Raw genomic sequence first — 14,621 nt, forward strand, 5'->3', positions numbered from 1 at the left:
GACACACTGCACTGACCAACTATCCCCAGTATTTATACCTCACTGGAGACATGCCACGTGCCAACCTGCTTCAAATCCTCCACAATCATTCCTAATCCCAAGAAACCAGGGATCACCAGACATATTGATTTCAGATCCATCACCCTCACTTCTGTAGCGATGAAGTCTTTCAAGCGCCTTGTCATGTCCCTCCTCAAGCCCACTCCTGGACCCTTTGCAATTTTCCTACAGAGCCAATAGGTCTATGAGCGATGCAATAAACATAGCGCTACACTTCATCCTTCAACACCTCTGTTGGAACGTATGCCAGAGCGCTGCTTGTGGTTTTTAGCTCTGTGTTCAACGTCATCATCCCGGCTCTGCTCCAGAGCAAGCTCTTCCAGCACAATGTTCCTGAATCCACCTGCAGGTGGATTACAGACTTATTTTCTAACAGGAAGGAACATGTGAAGCTGGGAAATCTCTAACCCTAACCCAACAGCATTAGCTCCCCTAAAGTCTATGTGCTTTTCTTACTACTAATCTCTGTATTCATGAAACAGCTGCACCTCTAGTCACCACTCTGTCAAACTCTTGAAGTTGGCAGATGATACCACCCTCATTGGACTGATCTCTGAAGGGGATGAGTCTGCCTGAAGAAGTGAGACTCTGTTATCCAGCAGAATCTGGTGCTCGATGCTCTGAAGACAGTGGAGATTGTAATAATCCACAGGAGAAGCTCAGCATCATCGACCCTCATCACTCCGCATGACTCAGAATTGTGGAGTGTTTCTGCTTCCTTGACACCTTCATCTCTTAAATAGCATCTCTGAACATCAGTTCCCTTACCAAGAAAGATCAGCAGAGGATGTACTTCCTGCGGCAGCTGAAGAAGTTCAGTCTGCCAAAGACGGTGATGGCGCACTTCTACTCTGCTACCATTGTGGCCATTCGTCTTGTTTCACTGCAGCTACATCACACTAAGCACATTACACCCACCGCCGCCACCTACCTGTTCAACCTGCTCCGACATGAAAATTATCTGCAGTAGACACATTATTTTGATTGTCCTGATTGTTCAAGATTGTTTTGCCGTACACCCCAAAGTATATTCATTACATCTAAAAGTACTTGATGATACAAACGATTCTGATTCACTAAAGGAAGGATAAAATTGTTCTTCTCAATAGGGATCTCCTGCAAAATTGGACTGTGCCAAGTGAGGAAGGGCTGGGGGATTACCTGTATCCGCAGCAGTAAGTGCCTGTTGGTATGCTCCAGCTTTTTCTGCCTATTCTCCAACTCCTTTGCACGCTGTTGCTCACGCTGCAGTTTCCTGATGTAGTCCACGGAGGCCTTCAGAATGGTCCCCTTGTTCCACCGCATGTCCCTGAGGAGTTCAGAAACCCAGAACCCCAAACATAACACGAGGAATGGGACACAGCTCTAGACAAATGTATACAGTTATTATGAAAACTGAGAAATCCTTCAAGAAACAGCATTTGTTAATTCATAAAGGATACGATTTTAACCATGATTATTCAATACTGTCTGTTACATTTGTGTTCTATATTCTTTTACAATTGTTTTTGTTAAATAACATATTTTTCCATTACCATTATAGTACTGCTATTTTTATGTCTGTAATTTAGAAAAGAAGATACACGTGATTCTATCTTGAGTTCTGTTTTTTTTTTTTTTGGGGGGGGGGGGGGGGGAATCTGAAATTCTGCAACATCACAAAATGAATGACAACCAGTAGTGGTTCTGGATACAACATCACACTTACGGGTCGTTTGATTTTGGAATCATGGTTCCGAGTTCTTTGATTCGATCATTAATGTTAAAACGACGTCTTCTTTCAACTAAAGATATCAAAATAAAAAAAAAAAAAACAATACATTAATATGTTTTACTGGAAATAACAGTCAGGTCAATGACTAGATAAAAATGAACGTCATATACTTGTCCAAAAAGAACTTGCATGAACAGAGTATTACTGCTGATGCATAGACAACTATTTATGTGATTTATAGCCAACATTTGAAGTTCTCTCACTTCTCTCAGTATCCCAACATTACAAATTAAATCCAATTAAATATATAAATCAATAAGCTTTCTATAACTACGGAGCAGGTCTGGGCGTGACATGGAGAAAACTCACTTAAGTTGTGGTTGTCCTTCTTTTGCCTTTCCTTTGCCAGAGCTCTGATTTCAGTCTCTGTAACCAGAGTGAAAGGGAAATTTATTTAGGGACATGATGTTAAAGCATCACAGAAATATGCACTGAAGAAACCAGGATGGCAACATCGTTTGTTGTCTGTTACAAAGTTTTTGTAATGTAAGAGAATTTCCCCACGGGGATTAATAAAGTAATTCTGATTCTGATTCATTTCTGCTCCATCAGAAAACAGTGTCTGAGACTTCCTTTCACCTGGCCTGTCAGGAAAGGTGTAAATTATAGCGAAAACTGTAAATTTTAGTGGTCCAAAACATTTGACCTTCCATTTCAGGTTCTGTTTATGGTGATAGGACTCCTATCAAAAGGTAGGAGAATCGGAACTGGGGTAAAACAACGGAATGATACAGCACAGGTAGAATCTCGATGATAAAATCTTAAATGTAAAATGTATTTATCAAGTATGCTTCTAACAAATCCCTTTAGTTGGTTTGCTCGTATATTTCAGCTTAAACAATAAAAGACCTGGTGGATTTGCTTCTGGGTGAAAAATGCTAGTATATCCCATATTGTGTGCAATGTTGCATATACTTGCAATCATATGTAAAAAATAATTAGCATGGATTGAAAAAGTTACATGGCAACTGATTGTGCACATTTCAGGCTTCTGATAATAAGCACCATAAAAATCAATTTGCTGATGCAGTGCAAAAAGACAAATTTCTAATTAAACATAACAGTGTAATTACTACATCAGCACAGAATAACATTTGATTAGATTAAAATATACATAGTTACATTGAATGTATTAATTTCACATTGGTTTCAGCAACAAGAGAAATTTGATATCATATACACAGTGTATCTAATTGTACAAAACAATGCCACGTTTGAAAGTCAAATAGTGAAACGTACCTACTGGAAAGCCCTCAGGGCTCTGATAGGTTTCAAACTTGTCACAGGATCCAGACTTGTCCAGCATGTGCACCAAGGCCAGGGAAGGGGTAACTATTTGGCACATTATATTTTCTTTGTGGGTTTTCAATTGCACACAATATGGATATTTGTACTGTGCTGATAAACTACCAGCAAGCTAAAAACTAAACACAAGACTTGATTTGAGGGAACAAATATTGTATGATTTTGACACCTGTTTGACACAGAAATAATGCAATACAGTCAGTCCCCAGGTTATGAATGAGATCCGTTCACTAAGCCTGTCTTTAAGTCGAATTTGTAGGTTAGTCAGAAAAATAATAATACAGCACATGATAATAATAATTATACAGTAATAATAAAAGTAACTACAAATGGTACTGTACTGTACCCCATGCAGACGAACTCCTGAAGCTGCTCAATGTTGCAGAGTTGCATGTGCATTCATCATCACAAACTACTGTATTCAACCTGATTTTTTAATACTGCAGGCTTTATGGCATTCCGTTCATTATCACAAGTTGTCTGTAAGTCGGATGTTTGTAACCCAGGGATGTTTGTGCCGGTACACAACCTCAAACATTTTATCCCACCTGTGTTCTATCAAACTCATTTGCCGAGTTATGCTTGTGTGAGGATAGCGTCAGATTATTTCCGCTGAGCTTCTGAACTCTTCAAGTGCTCAGTTTAGGGTTTTAGTTGATAATGAATTAGACGCACCATCCTCAGTAATGAGCTGCACCACACAAACCTAATATTCAGTGGACTTGAAGGAGACCCGCCCTAGCTTGCAGACTATCCTCTGCACGCATTGTGCCAGCTAGGGGTTAGGGTTAGGGTGTGGGGTTAGGGTTAGGGTTAGGGTGTGGAGTCGTGCATTTACCCGAAAGTTCCCTCTTGATGTTGGGCAGGCTGGCAGGGCAGGAGTTGCTAATGGAGAGCCCATGTGGGGTCATACCCTGGTTGCTGTACATATCTAGGAGGTTAGCTGACACTGGGATCTGTGGGACATAACAGATTTGGGTTTGAACTCAAAGAAAAAAAAAACAAAACATCTGCAGCAACAGATGAATCAAGTCAATAAACCCCAGACACTGCTGCTAAACCAGAGGGACATTCAGAGACCTGCAATAGACTTGCTGCACTCGGTAGCTGTAACGGCTGTTGAGAGTCACTAGAGGGAGACAAGACACAAAACTACTGAGATTTATCTCCGTGCTTCTCAGTCCTGGTCGTCACCATGACCCAGTGTCTGCACTGCTCTGCCATCCAGCTCATTATTCTGCATTAATTCGGTGCATTCTGATTAAAAATCACTGCGTACAGTATGTGGAAAGACCAGGAATGAGAACTCTCTATGCTACGCAGACATCGTATGGTGTATCCCCACAGGATTCAATTGAACTTCCTTGTTCCAATGGTCTGTATTTAATTTCCTACTTAAATAAAGCACTGAATATATTGCAATCATCATAAAGATGTAAACTATAACAAAACACTTTGTCCACTGAATGGCTCAAGCTTGTTAATCGTCTTTCACGGTACCCTCCTCGGGTCACCTCTCTAAAATCCACACATTATGGCATCTGGGGAAATCTCATAGGAAAATAAATAATATTTGCTATTTCAAACCATACTTGATGTTAACATATTGTTAACAATAAAAATTGTACCTTCAGACCTGCTTGCTGAAGGTGTGAAGGAGATGAGTAGAATGGGTAACATACCGTATTGGCCAGTTGGAGTCCTGGGTCCATAAGCCCAAGGATCTCGTCATTATAACTCGATTCCAGACTAATAATGTCATCAATGACGTCATCCATCTGTAATTAAAGAACATAAACACTATGACACTGCACATAATAAATCCATCATACTCTGGGAACCGTACTACCCGAGCTTACACAGGTATATCCTCATATCCTATGCTTACAAAGGTTTATGCTTGCAAGAAACCCGTCACGGTTAGCATTTAAATGGAAAGGGATCATACTTGGCAAGAGGCAAAAGGAAGGGAAGATCTTGTTCATATTAAATCGTGTTGTACATGTACCATTGATTTGCTGTTTAGGAAATTACATCGTCATTTTGCCAAGACACTCATTCATTACATTTTCATTCTGGATTGAAATGTGGAAGCAAGGACATTCCAGATTACAGCTGCTCACCCATCCTTCACACTTGTTATTTGTATGGTTTCCTTTTAGTTGTATGTATTGGTTGCTGTTTGGATTTGTTGTTACTCAGTTGCTGTATGTGTTTTTTCTGTTGCAATAACTTATGTATATATTGTCCCCCACATAGGTTATTATTAGAGTTTTGATTTTTTTATTCAGTTTTAATTTTTAATTTTGTTTTCAATTTTCATTTGAAATCCAATTAAATTTTATTTAGTTTTCAGTGTGGTTTATTAGACTGTAATAGTTTTTATTTAAAAAAATATTTCAATTTAGTATATTTTATTTTCAGTTCAAGTTTTGATAATTTTATTTCTATGGATAGAAGTTGTAGAAGTACAACTTCTCTACAATGTGTATGATCGTTGGAGAATCCTACATAATACACTGGGAACATAGCAAAATATGTTAAAAATGGGCAAAATATTAATGGTCATTAAAGACACAAAAATCATTATTTAAACCTAAATATTATTTTTAAAAACTGTAACAGAAAATATCTGACATTTGTTTTTATTATGGGGGCGGCATGGTGGTGCAGTGGTTAGCACTGTCGCCTCACACCTCTGGGACCCGGGTTCGAGTCTCCGCCTGGGTCACATGTGTGTGGAGTTTGCATGTTCTCCCCGTGTCGTCGTGGGGTTTCCTCCGAGTACTCCGGTTTCCCCCCACAGTCCAAAGACATGCTGAGGCTAATTGGAGTTGCTGAATTGCCCATAGGTGTGCATGTGTGAGTGAATGGTGTGTGAGTGTGCCCTGCGATGGGCTGGCCCCCCATCCTGGGTTGTTCCCTGCCTCGTGCCCATTGATTCCGGGATAGGCTCCGGACCCCCCGCGACCCAATAGGATAAGCGGTTTGGAAAATGGATGGATGGATGGATGGATGTTTTTATTATAGGTCATGAAATGGTTTTCTTGAAGCTTAAGTTATTGTTATTGATAATGACTGTGTCCCACACATGCCGTTATGTTATAATGCAACTTAGCCAGCTCTACATCTGCATCAAATAAAGATTACTTCTCATTAACACCGTTTTCGACAAATACGCTATGCTTGGGTTTAGAAAAATAACCAAATGCCATTTTTAAATTAATCTTACAATAAATGACTATTAGCCTCCAAATAGTTTTATGTACTTCATAAAACCACTTACATCCTGCATTCATTTATAAAGAATGCTTAGGGCCAGATTTACCAACAGTTTGTACCAGTGCAAACCAACTTTTGCTGTTAAAACAGTACTGCTGGGATTAACTAAAGACGTGCAGTGAAAAGTTAGCAGTAGAATTCTGTTGGTAGTTCATTTTGCAACTGGCCATATTGCATATGCATTTGTAGGAGTACCCTTCCAAATTACAAATATTGGGGAGGAGAGTATTTAAATGAATCACACGATGTGTGATTTACGGTAGGGAATGTACTGCATTAATCACATTGTACTGCAGGCCAATAATCAGACGTTCATAGCATGTTGCCTTCTGTGCCAAACATGGACATACGTTACTTGCTCTACCTCTCTCTCGCAGTTGGAATTGAGGGTGAGTAGTGCCATAGGGCTGTTGGGGGCGCTGTTGCCAGGTGCTGGGGGCATGCCCCCGTGCTCAATGGGCTGGCTGGGGCAGGGCAGGCTGATGGCCTGTGTGCCGAGTTTGCTTCCCAGAGTGGTGGACAGGTACTGCTTCACTTGTTGCCGCTGGGCCTGCTGAATGTGATACTTGGTAGGATTCTCCAGGTGAGTCTGAACCTGCGTGGGAGATAGAGTGGAGAAGGATGGATCAGGACCAGTTACTTGGCAACACTCATTTTCTTATGCATCCAACGAATCCTTATTGTCACAGGTGGTACCATTCATACTGATTTAAAATCCTGATTGTATCTGATTGGAGCTTCTTGGAAGCATGACTTTAATTCCAAGCAAAAAAGTAACCTCATCAAATTAATGGCTGAGAAATGTGGAGAAAATTCATAGTATATGGCACATTTATTGTATAGAAAGGGCTCACTTTTTAACACACAAAGTTCAATCTTGCCTTCATATTTATATTATGATTAGACTGTACTCGGAGTTGAATACCCACGTTATCATTAATATCTCAATACATTTTTCTTGACTGCTTAAGTGTTGTGGTGAGTCTGACACCTCAGAAAAAAACAGGGCAGTTAGGGGTCACCCTGGACGGAGGTCAGTTCACTACAGAGCGCATACTGTACGTGTAACACAGGCATCTTAGAGGCAGCAGTTCATCTAACTACATGAATCTGCAGAGTAGAAGTGCGGCCAAACATATAAAAAATAATACTGTTTACAATCACAACAGGAATTCCTGTAGCACTGACAAGAAACACACACCATACCTGATAGTGACTGTACTCAAGCATCCCCAACATGCCGCATTTATGCTTTTATCCTGTCTTCAGATGATGGAAGACTTAAATGAGAAATTCCCTTATCGCAGTTCAGACAGGCAGACCATCAAGGGGTGGAACATGGCCAGACCAAGTTATTAAAAGCTGAAGGGCTCATTAGTTATGCATGTAGATGATTAGAAGAAAACAGTGAACCTTTCTGCCACTGTGTTGTTTTATTGTAGACAGAGACATATGTGCTTAAAAAGCTGCTCTGACGTCAGGATGACTGTATCTCAAGGAGCCCATTCTGAGGCCAAGTCACTGTCCCTAAACGGACATTCCCTTCAGGCCAAAGAACATTTAACCTTTAGATACACTCCTCCAGTAGAAAACATTATTTGTTCTAAGAATCCAGATTACAATTATTGCCATTGTTGCTTCAAAAGCAGGAAATACTCGAAAATATAAGCTTATGTGTATTTTTTTTTTGTGGACACACATTACATTACCTCACACGGTCCTCTTAATCAGCTACGGTCTCCTTGTATTCTCCTTATTCTGGAGAAATCAACTTATGTTTCACATTTCATAAGATAGTAAATAATTATGAGTATTTCCCATGTCTCATGATAGTAGAATAATTTTCTTTACAAAAGTATCAACTGCAAATTAACTTAAAATTTTAGCTTTTTGTTCTCATTGCATTAAACAACTGAATGACGCAGGAAATTTTACATAGATGTCACATCAATAACAGACACTTTCCTTGCACGTGCCAGTTCAGCGTTTCAGAATCTCAAGCTGTCATATTTTAAATGTTAGCAATAGCGATGTGTATCAGTCTAAGAACTACGCTCAAAGGACGTCTTCTTCAACTACCCTAAAAATTATTCAATACCCTCATACAACAAAACCGAACAACCAAAAATTATAAAAACACTCATTTTAAAACTATACCTCCATTAAGAATGACTGAAGATGAAAAATGTTTTAACGAAGCACACTTAGGACACAGCCTGTGACTCGATACAATCATATCTTCGAGGCAATAAAAGGGGAAGCAGAGAGATTATTCTAAGGTGCTCAAATCTCTTCTAACTTACGCAGATTGAGACATGGTTACCCCTGAAGAGGTCCCCCGCAAGTGTTTACTACAATGAGGAGGCCCACGAGTGCAAACCATGATGCAAAGACTGCCTGTTCTCCTCTGTGACATTTTAATTTCAACACAGACTACAAGGCCTGTTTGCTTGCAGGACCCGAGGCGTCTCGAGGCGAGACGGAACCACCAGCCCGTGGACTGTGGAACTCGCGGGCAGGGACTGCAAGCATGTGCACACCACACACATGCGTGAGAGGCAGGACACCTCTCACTCAGAGCTGCTGCAAAACCCAGTCTTTTGAAAAACATACAGTGATAAACTGCTTCACAGCAGGCGGTTAAATGCACAACTCTCTCACACACATACACAGAAGATGTCCAAAACTACTACTAAAACAAACATATATTGCATTTGAGGAATGCGAATGCTTTTGAGTTTGTGCTATATGGTGGATCGATCTGTGAGACGAAAAGTACCCCATCCTTAGACTCACTGCATGTTAATTAGTTACAGTGAAACGTACAGAAGCTGAAACACAGCATTGATTATCACTGAGGCTATAATTTGCATTGGCCAAGATGGCATTCTATTATAACATTTAGACCCAGATGGTACTTCAACACTCTCACACACACACAAACACACACACAGGTTTGTAATTATATTTTTGTCGGGTCACTCCATTCATTTCTGTGGCGAAAGCTCTAATCCCAACATGCCAACTTTACTCCCCTAACCCAGCCCTAACCTTAACTATAAGCAACCAAATAAAATATGAGACTTCTGGCATTCTTAGTTTTTGACTGCATTCACAGATTTTTGAGGTGAACGTGAAGGTCTGGCTCACAATCTCCGTTCTAGTCCATCACAAAGGGTTCGATGGGGCTGAGGTCAGGGTTCTGTGTGGGCCAGTTATGTTCTTCCACACCGAATTCACACAGCCATGTCTTTTTGGACCTTGCTTTGTGCACTGGCACAGAAAAGAACCTTCCCCAAACTGTTCCTACAAAGTTGGAAGCCTGGAATTGTCAAAATCATAGTGGTTTGCTGAATCATTAAGGGTTCCCTTCACTGTAACTAAGGGGTCTAGCCTAACCACTGAAAAACAACCCCATACCATTATCCTTCCTCTACAAAACTTTACAGTTGGCACAATGCAGTCAGGCAGGGACTGTTCTCCTGGCATCTGCCAAACCCAGACTTGTCCATCAGACCGCCAGATTGGGAAGCACGCTTTGTCACACGACAGAGTCCAGTGGTGGCGTGCTTTACACCAGTCCATCCAACGCCTGACATTGCGCTTGGTGATGTGAGGCTTGCATGCAGCTGCTCAGCCATGGATTACAACTTCTGAGTTCAAATAGAATGCAGCAGAATTCAAAATTTATTGGTTACAACAATAAATTTTATCCCGTAGTGGCCAAAAATGCATAAAGCAATGAGATGGTTTGAGTTCAGTTTGCTTTTTGGGGGCCTGAGCTCATAATGAGCATACACATATGGCCCGTATTGTGGAGAAAACACACCATGTCCACTTAAATTGGCTGAATCGAGCCAAGTGTGAAAACAACACGTAATGATTGGGGTACTGGGAAAGGCTCCACGGTATTACGGTCAGTCTCAGTGCCATCTGCTGATGCCACATGTCTTAAAAATGCATACATTTGAAAAAGGCTGCACTTTTTCCTGTTTTATTCTGGCCAACAAAAATAGCTTTAGATACTATACAATATGGTATCTTACAATATGGTATCTGCTTCTTGAACTACTTTATTCATCTGGTGACTGCTCCGTGTTCTCCTCTATACTATGCTATGACTAGAGTGCATGGGGGTGAACCTAGAACAGCTATCCATGGCTGAATAGAGTACAAACAATTGCCTAGTAAAATTAATGGTAGGTATACTGTATACTCTATCTCTCTTGGGAGACCCTTTTGAAATTTAGGACAAGTCCTGATGATTTTTTTTTTACTTTATCTCAATGAAAGAAGAAACAAAAAAGCTAAATGATGATCTTTATGAAACAGACATCTCGCATCCACTGCTACTTGTGGAGAGTGCTTTCCAACTTGTCCCATAACAAGGTTGGCTTGTCTACTTGTGAATAGTAATACAAGCATGATATGGTTGCAAATCTTCACATGCCTGTTTGGTTTTGTGCTACAAGGATTTTTGTATAAGGATATATGTGCATCCGGGGTCAAGAAGAGCAAACATATCAACCAATTTCAAGACCATGAAGGGTTTTCTGTAACTGTTCCACTACTGTCTGTCTGTAAAATCCTCGTGTTACTTCCTGCTCCCTTAGAAGGAGCTTCTTCTGTTATCGAGCTTTACTGACATTTGATCAATAGGACTTATAACCCCAAAGGTCTTACTGTAAAAAGAATTTCCAGTTCTGAGCAGCTCATCAACAATGTGTGGAGAATCTATTAGCAAATCGATGTGCAATGTTTTTTTCTACAGTCAGCCCGGCATTTTAACTGGAAAAGCCTCTGTCTCTCTCCTCGATTATTGTTGGTAAGGATTACTTTTTATCTCCTGAAATAATGGCTTTTCAAGATACATGCTTTTCATGGGACAGTGATGGTACACATTAGACAACAGTTAGTTCTGACCAAGAAATCTGACTGGACAAGAAGTGCCCTGTGAGTGCTGTTATCAGAGTATTACCGTAATCGGACATTTCACATCAGATGTATCACTCTGCTTTACAGGTGTCTAAAAACTGTTACATAAACTTAATTCTTGCTGATCCCCCTGCGGGATCAAACATTAATCTCTCCAAAATGTCTAAAACACTCTGCGAGTTTATGTCATAGAAACATTAAAAAAACAGCCCGAGACACCTTGAGCAGTCTACTTTTCAAATATAATATGGAGAGGGTATGTAACAGTGCATGTCTGGCATGCTAGTAACTGGTTGTGTGGTGATGGCATAGTCAAATTCTAGGCTGTCCTTTAACTCTAAATGCACTACTTAACAGTTTCATCCCACGAGCAGTATTTAATTTCCTTTGTACAAAGAATGCCTCAGTTTTTATCTGCTGTTATAAGTGCTAGAGGAGGTTATTTTGATGAATCAAAGATATAATATTTTCTTGCTAATAAAAGTACTCAAATGGTGAACACAAGAGCACATGTCTGGGCTCTGTTTACACGGACTGTGGCGCTGTAACCTCTTATTTTGGGATGTGAGAGAGTTTCACTGAGGAAATACGATAAAAATATCTCTTCAGTTCATGGACAACTGCAAATTTGGGTAAGCGGTAACTTTGTAAATTACAAATGTCACGCTTTCTAATTTTGACCGCTACTGTAAAAACCTGTCTTTATCAATAAATGCAAACGGTTGGTAACTGGGCTGTTCTAACGTTTCTCACTATATTTATGAGACGTTTTTGCAAGTAGAAGACTACAAAGCCATCACTTTATTTAACTTATTATGTTTGTCAAAATACATGTTGTGAAAGAGCTTAAAATACTACAGATTGTATTTAATGAAAATAAGATATTTTACATAAAATATTCACTTTTGCGCTAAAGATATCTATATAATTCACACAAATGATGCAACTTACATGTTCTCTGTTTGTTCAAAAACAGAAGATGCCAAGTTGTTACGCAAAATTAAAAAATAAAAGCAGAACGGGGGGCACGTTTCCCAAAAGCGTAGTTCATAATTACATTAGCATGTTACACATTTGGAACCAGGCAACTGAATGGTTTTAACTATCTAAGCTGCTAACAGGAGCTTTTGGGAAATGTGTCTTAGTTTAGCAGTAAAATATGAATGTATTTTGTGAATTATAATATAATGCAAAGTAGTTGGGAGTGAGTGTTTGTATTACTTGCCAACAGTCAACAGTTAGCTAGGGGAAAACATAAAAAAAAATTCAGTAGATGCCTGTAAATGTTTAAATAAATAATCAAGCAAAGTATTATCTGTTGTGGTTTATCACTGTTAATTTATAAATGCTACTTGATGAACTATAACATCAATAACATAGTCAAAGTCGAGCCTATGACCAAATCACAGCCGTGATATACTGGGGTACAACCGCACTCCTTGTTGTATGTTATTGCTTAAGTGTATGTAAAATACAGGGATGAAAAAAATCCCCCACCCCCGTAGCAAATTGTGCAATATTGGAAGGATCACAGCTTATCCACCGTCAGTTCATGGACATGCAGTATTTTTAGAAGAGTCTTACAGGCAAAGCTGGAGGCCCTTTCGCCTTTAACCTACCGAAAATCAGCTGATAGCAAAGAACACTATAGCAGTGTATTTGTTCCTGTAGCTTTTTAAAGATCACTATCAGAAAAAGTAAAAAAAAAAAAGGTCACAAATATTATACATATAGTAGACACAGACATAGTGACATAAATTAGCCCCAAGAGCCTGTAGTTCATAAGACAATAATATTTCTATCAAAGTTGCTCATAAAAATGAAACCAATGAGTTTTGTCAGTTGACAGACAGACCATTTCACTAGATACACACAAAAATAATGCTTGTAAGTGTAACAATGTTATAGATTCATAAAATGTTCAAAGTAGGATTTTACTGAATAAAATGTGGTAAAAATGATAGACAAAAAAACTTAAAACACATAAAATTCCAACTGTATGAGCCAACAAACAATACTCACTATTTAACAATTTGTGTTAATACATAATCTGAACCTGGATTTTAATTTGAGTTGGATTTAATTTAACTGGAGTGATCGGATCAGAATGTGTGTTGGCATTTGCATTTAGAGCTTTCCTCTTGTGATCCAATTGCCCAAGATACATTGTTAAACCAAGAACCAGACAGACAGACTATATCTTTGTGGGGACTCTCCATTCATTTCTATGGGGAAAACTCTAATCCCAACATGACGACCTTAACCTCTACCCAGCCCTAACCTTAACTATAAGCAGTCAAAAAAACGTCAAATGTCAAAATGTCAAAAAAGCAGGGATCAAATGTACCCCACAATGTAATATAAACCTAATCCACACACACACACACACACACACACACACACACAGACATGGAATACACGAGCAAATGTAATATTACATGAGGATTAAATACTATTAATAACATAAACCAGCATTTAAAATGGTGACTGATAAACTCCTATTGATTGTAATAGAATTATAGTAAATTGTAATGAAACCAAAAAGGCTGATCGGTGTTTCAAGCTGCCGAGTCTCAGCTTGGATACAATTGGATTCTCTGCTGAAGTGGCTGCAGTGCTGCATGTAACCCTTGCAGTGCTGCATGTAGCCCCTGCAGTGCTGCATGTAACCCTTGCAGTGCTGCATGTAGCCCCTGCAGTGCTGCATGTAACCCCTGCAGTGCTGCATGTAGCCCTTGAAGGCAGCACGTTTTTCCACTGGTAAGAAGTAAATGATTTTTTTTACACAGACAACTAAACACATAATACTAGCTACCCAGTCTTTGGGAAGAATGCCTCACATATACCAGTCATTCATTTTTTATTTTTTTTAACCGGCATAGTGTTCCTCTGATGTGAACACTGCCACAGGTTACATACATTAACAAGAACATTCAAGGCAAGGCAAAATGGGCAATGCTGTCCGATTCTAACGTGATAAAGAAAATAAAGTAGTGACAATTCTACTGTGATTCACCTTGCACTATGTGTGCGGTTAAAGGAGATTAATCAACACCCTTCAACTAAACAGATTTGAGATTTCAGCAGCAGTGCCATAGTGCAACGGCATAATAAGCAACATCTCAAAGCCACTTAAAGTCATCACGTTTCTTTTTGGAGGCATAGGAAGTCTGCAGAACTCACTTCAAAGATACGCTTGGACACAAGACCACCTCAGCAGGATGAGGCTAACTCCACACCAACACCAGGTAGGACTATTATATTC

General features: G+C 39.6%; 1 protein-coding gene across 7 annotated transcripts in view; it reads right to left on the reverse strand.

Moving 5' to 3' along the window:
• LOC125744849 (microphthalmia-associated transcription factor-like) overlaps window positions 1-14,621 on the reverse strand; it is a 34,940-nt gene that overhangs the window by 3,679 nt on the left and 16,640 nt on the right. For 5 of the 7 annotated variants that reach the window (XM_049017127.1, XM_049017131.1, XM_049017129.1 and 2 more), the window contains 7 exons: window positions 6,786-7,016; window positions 4,822-4,917; window positions 3,978-4,095; window positions 3,074-3,166; window positions 2,144-2,200; window positions 1,769-1,844; window positions 1,222-1,369 (listed from right to left, as the gene is read on the reverse strand). In XM_049017127.1, coding sequence (XP_048873084.1) covers window positions 1,222-1,369; window positions 1,769-1,844; window positions 2,144-2,200; window positions 3,074-3,166; window positions 3,978-4,095; window positions 4,822-4,917; window positions 6,786-7,016 — 819 coding nt within the window. The remainder of the gene's footprint in view (window positions 1-1,221; window positions 1,370-1,768; window positions 1,845-2,143; window positions 2,201-3,073; window positions 3,167-3,977; window positions 4,096-4,821; window positions 4,918-6,785; window positions 7,017-14,621) is intronic. The other 2 variants (XM_049017130.1, XM_049017133.1) reach the window with 1 other exon arrangement.

The sequence above is a fragment of the Brienomyrus brachyistius genome, chromosome 6 (assembly GCF_023856365.1).
Source record: "Brienomyrus brachyistius isolate T26 chromosome 6, BBRACH_0.4, whole genome shotgun sequence".
Taxonomy (NCBI): Eukaryota; Metazoa; Chordata; class Actinopteri; order Osteoglossiformes; family Mormyridae; genus Brienomyrus; species Brienomyrus brachyistius.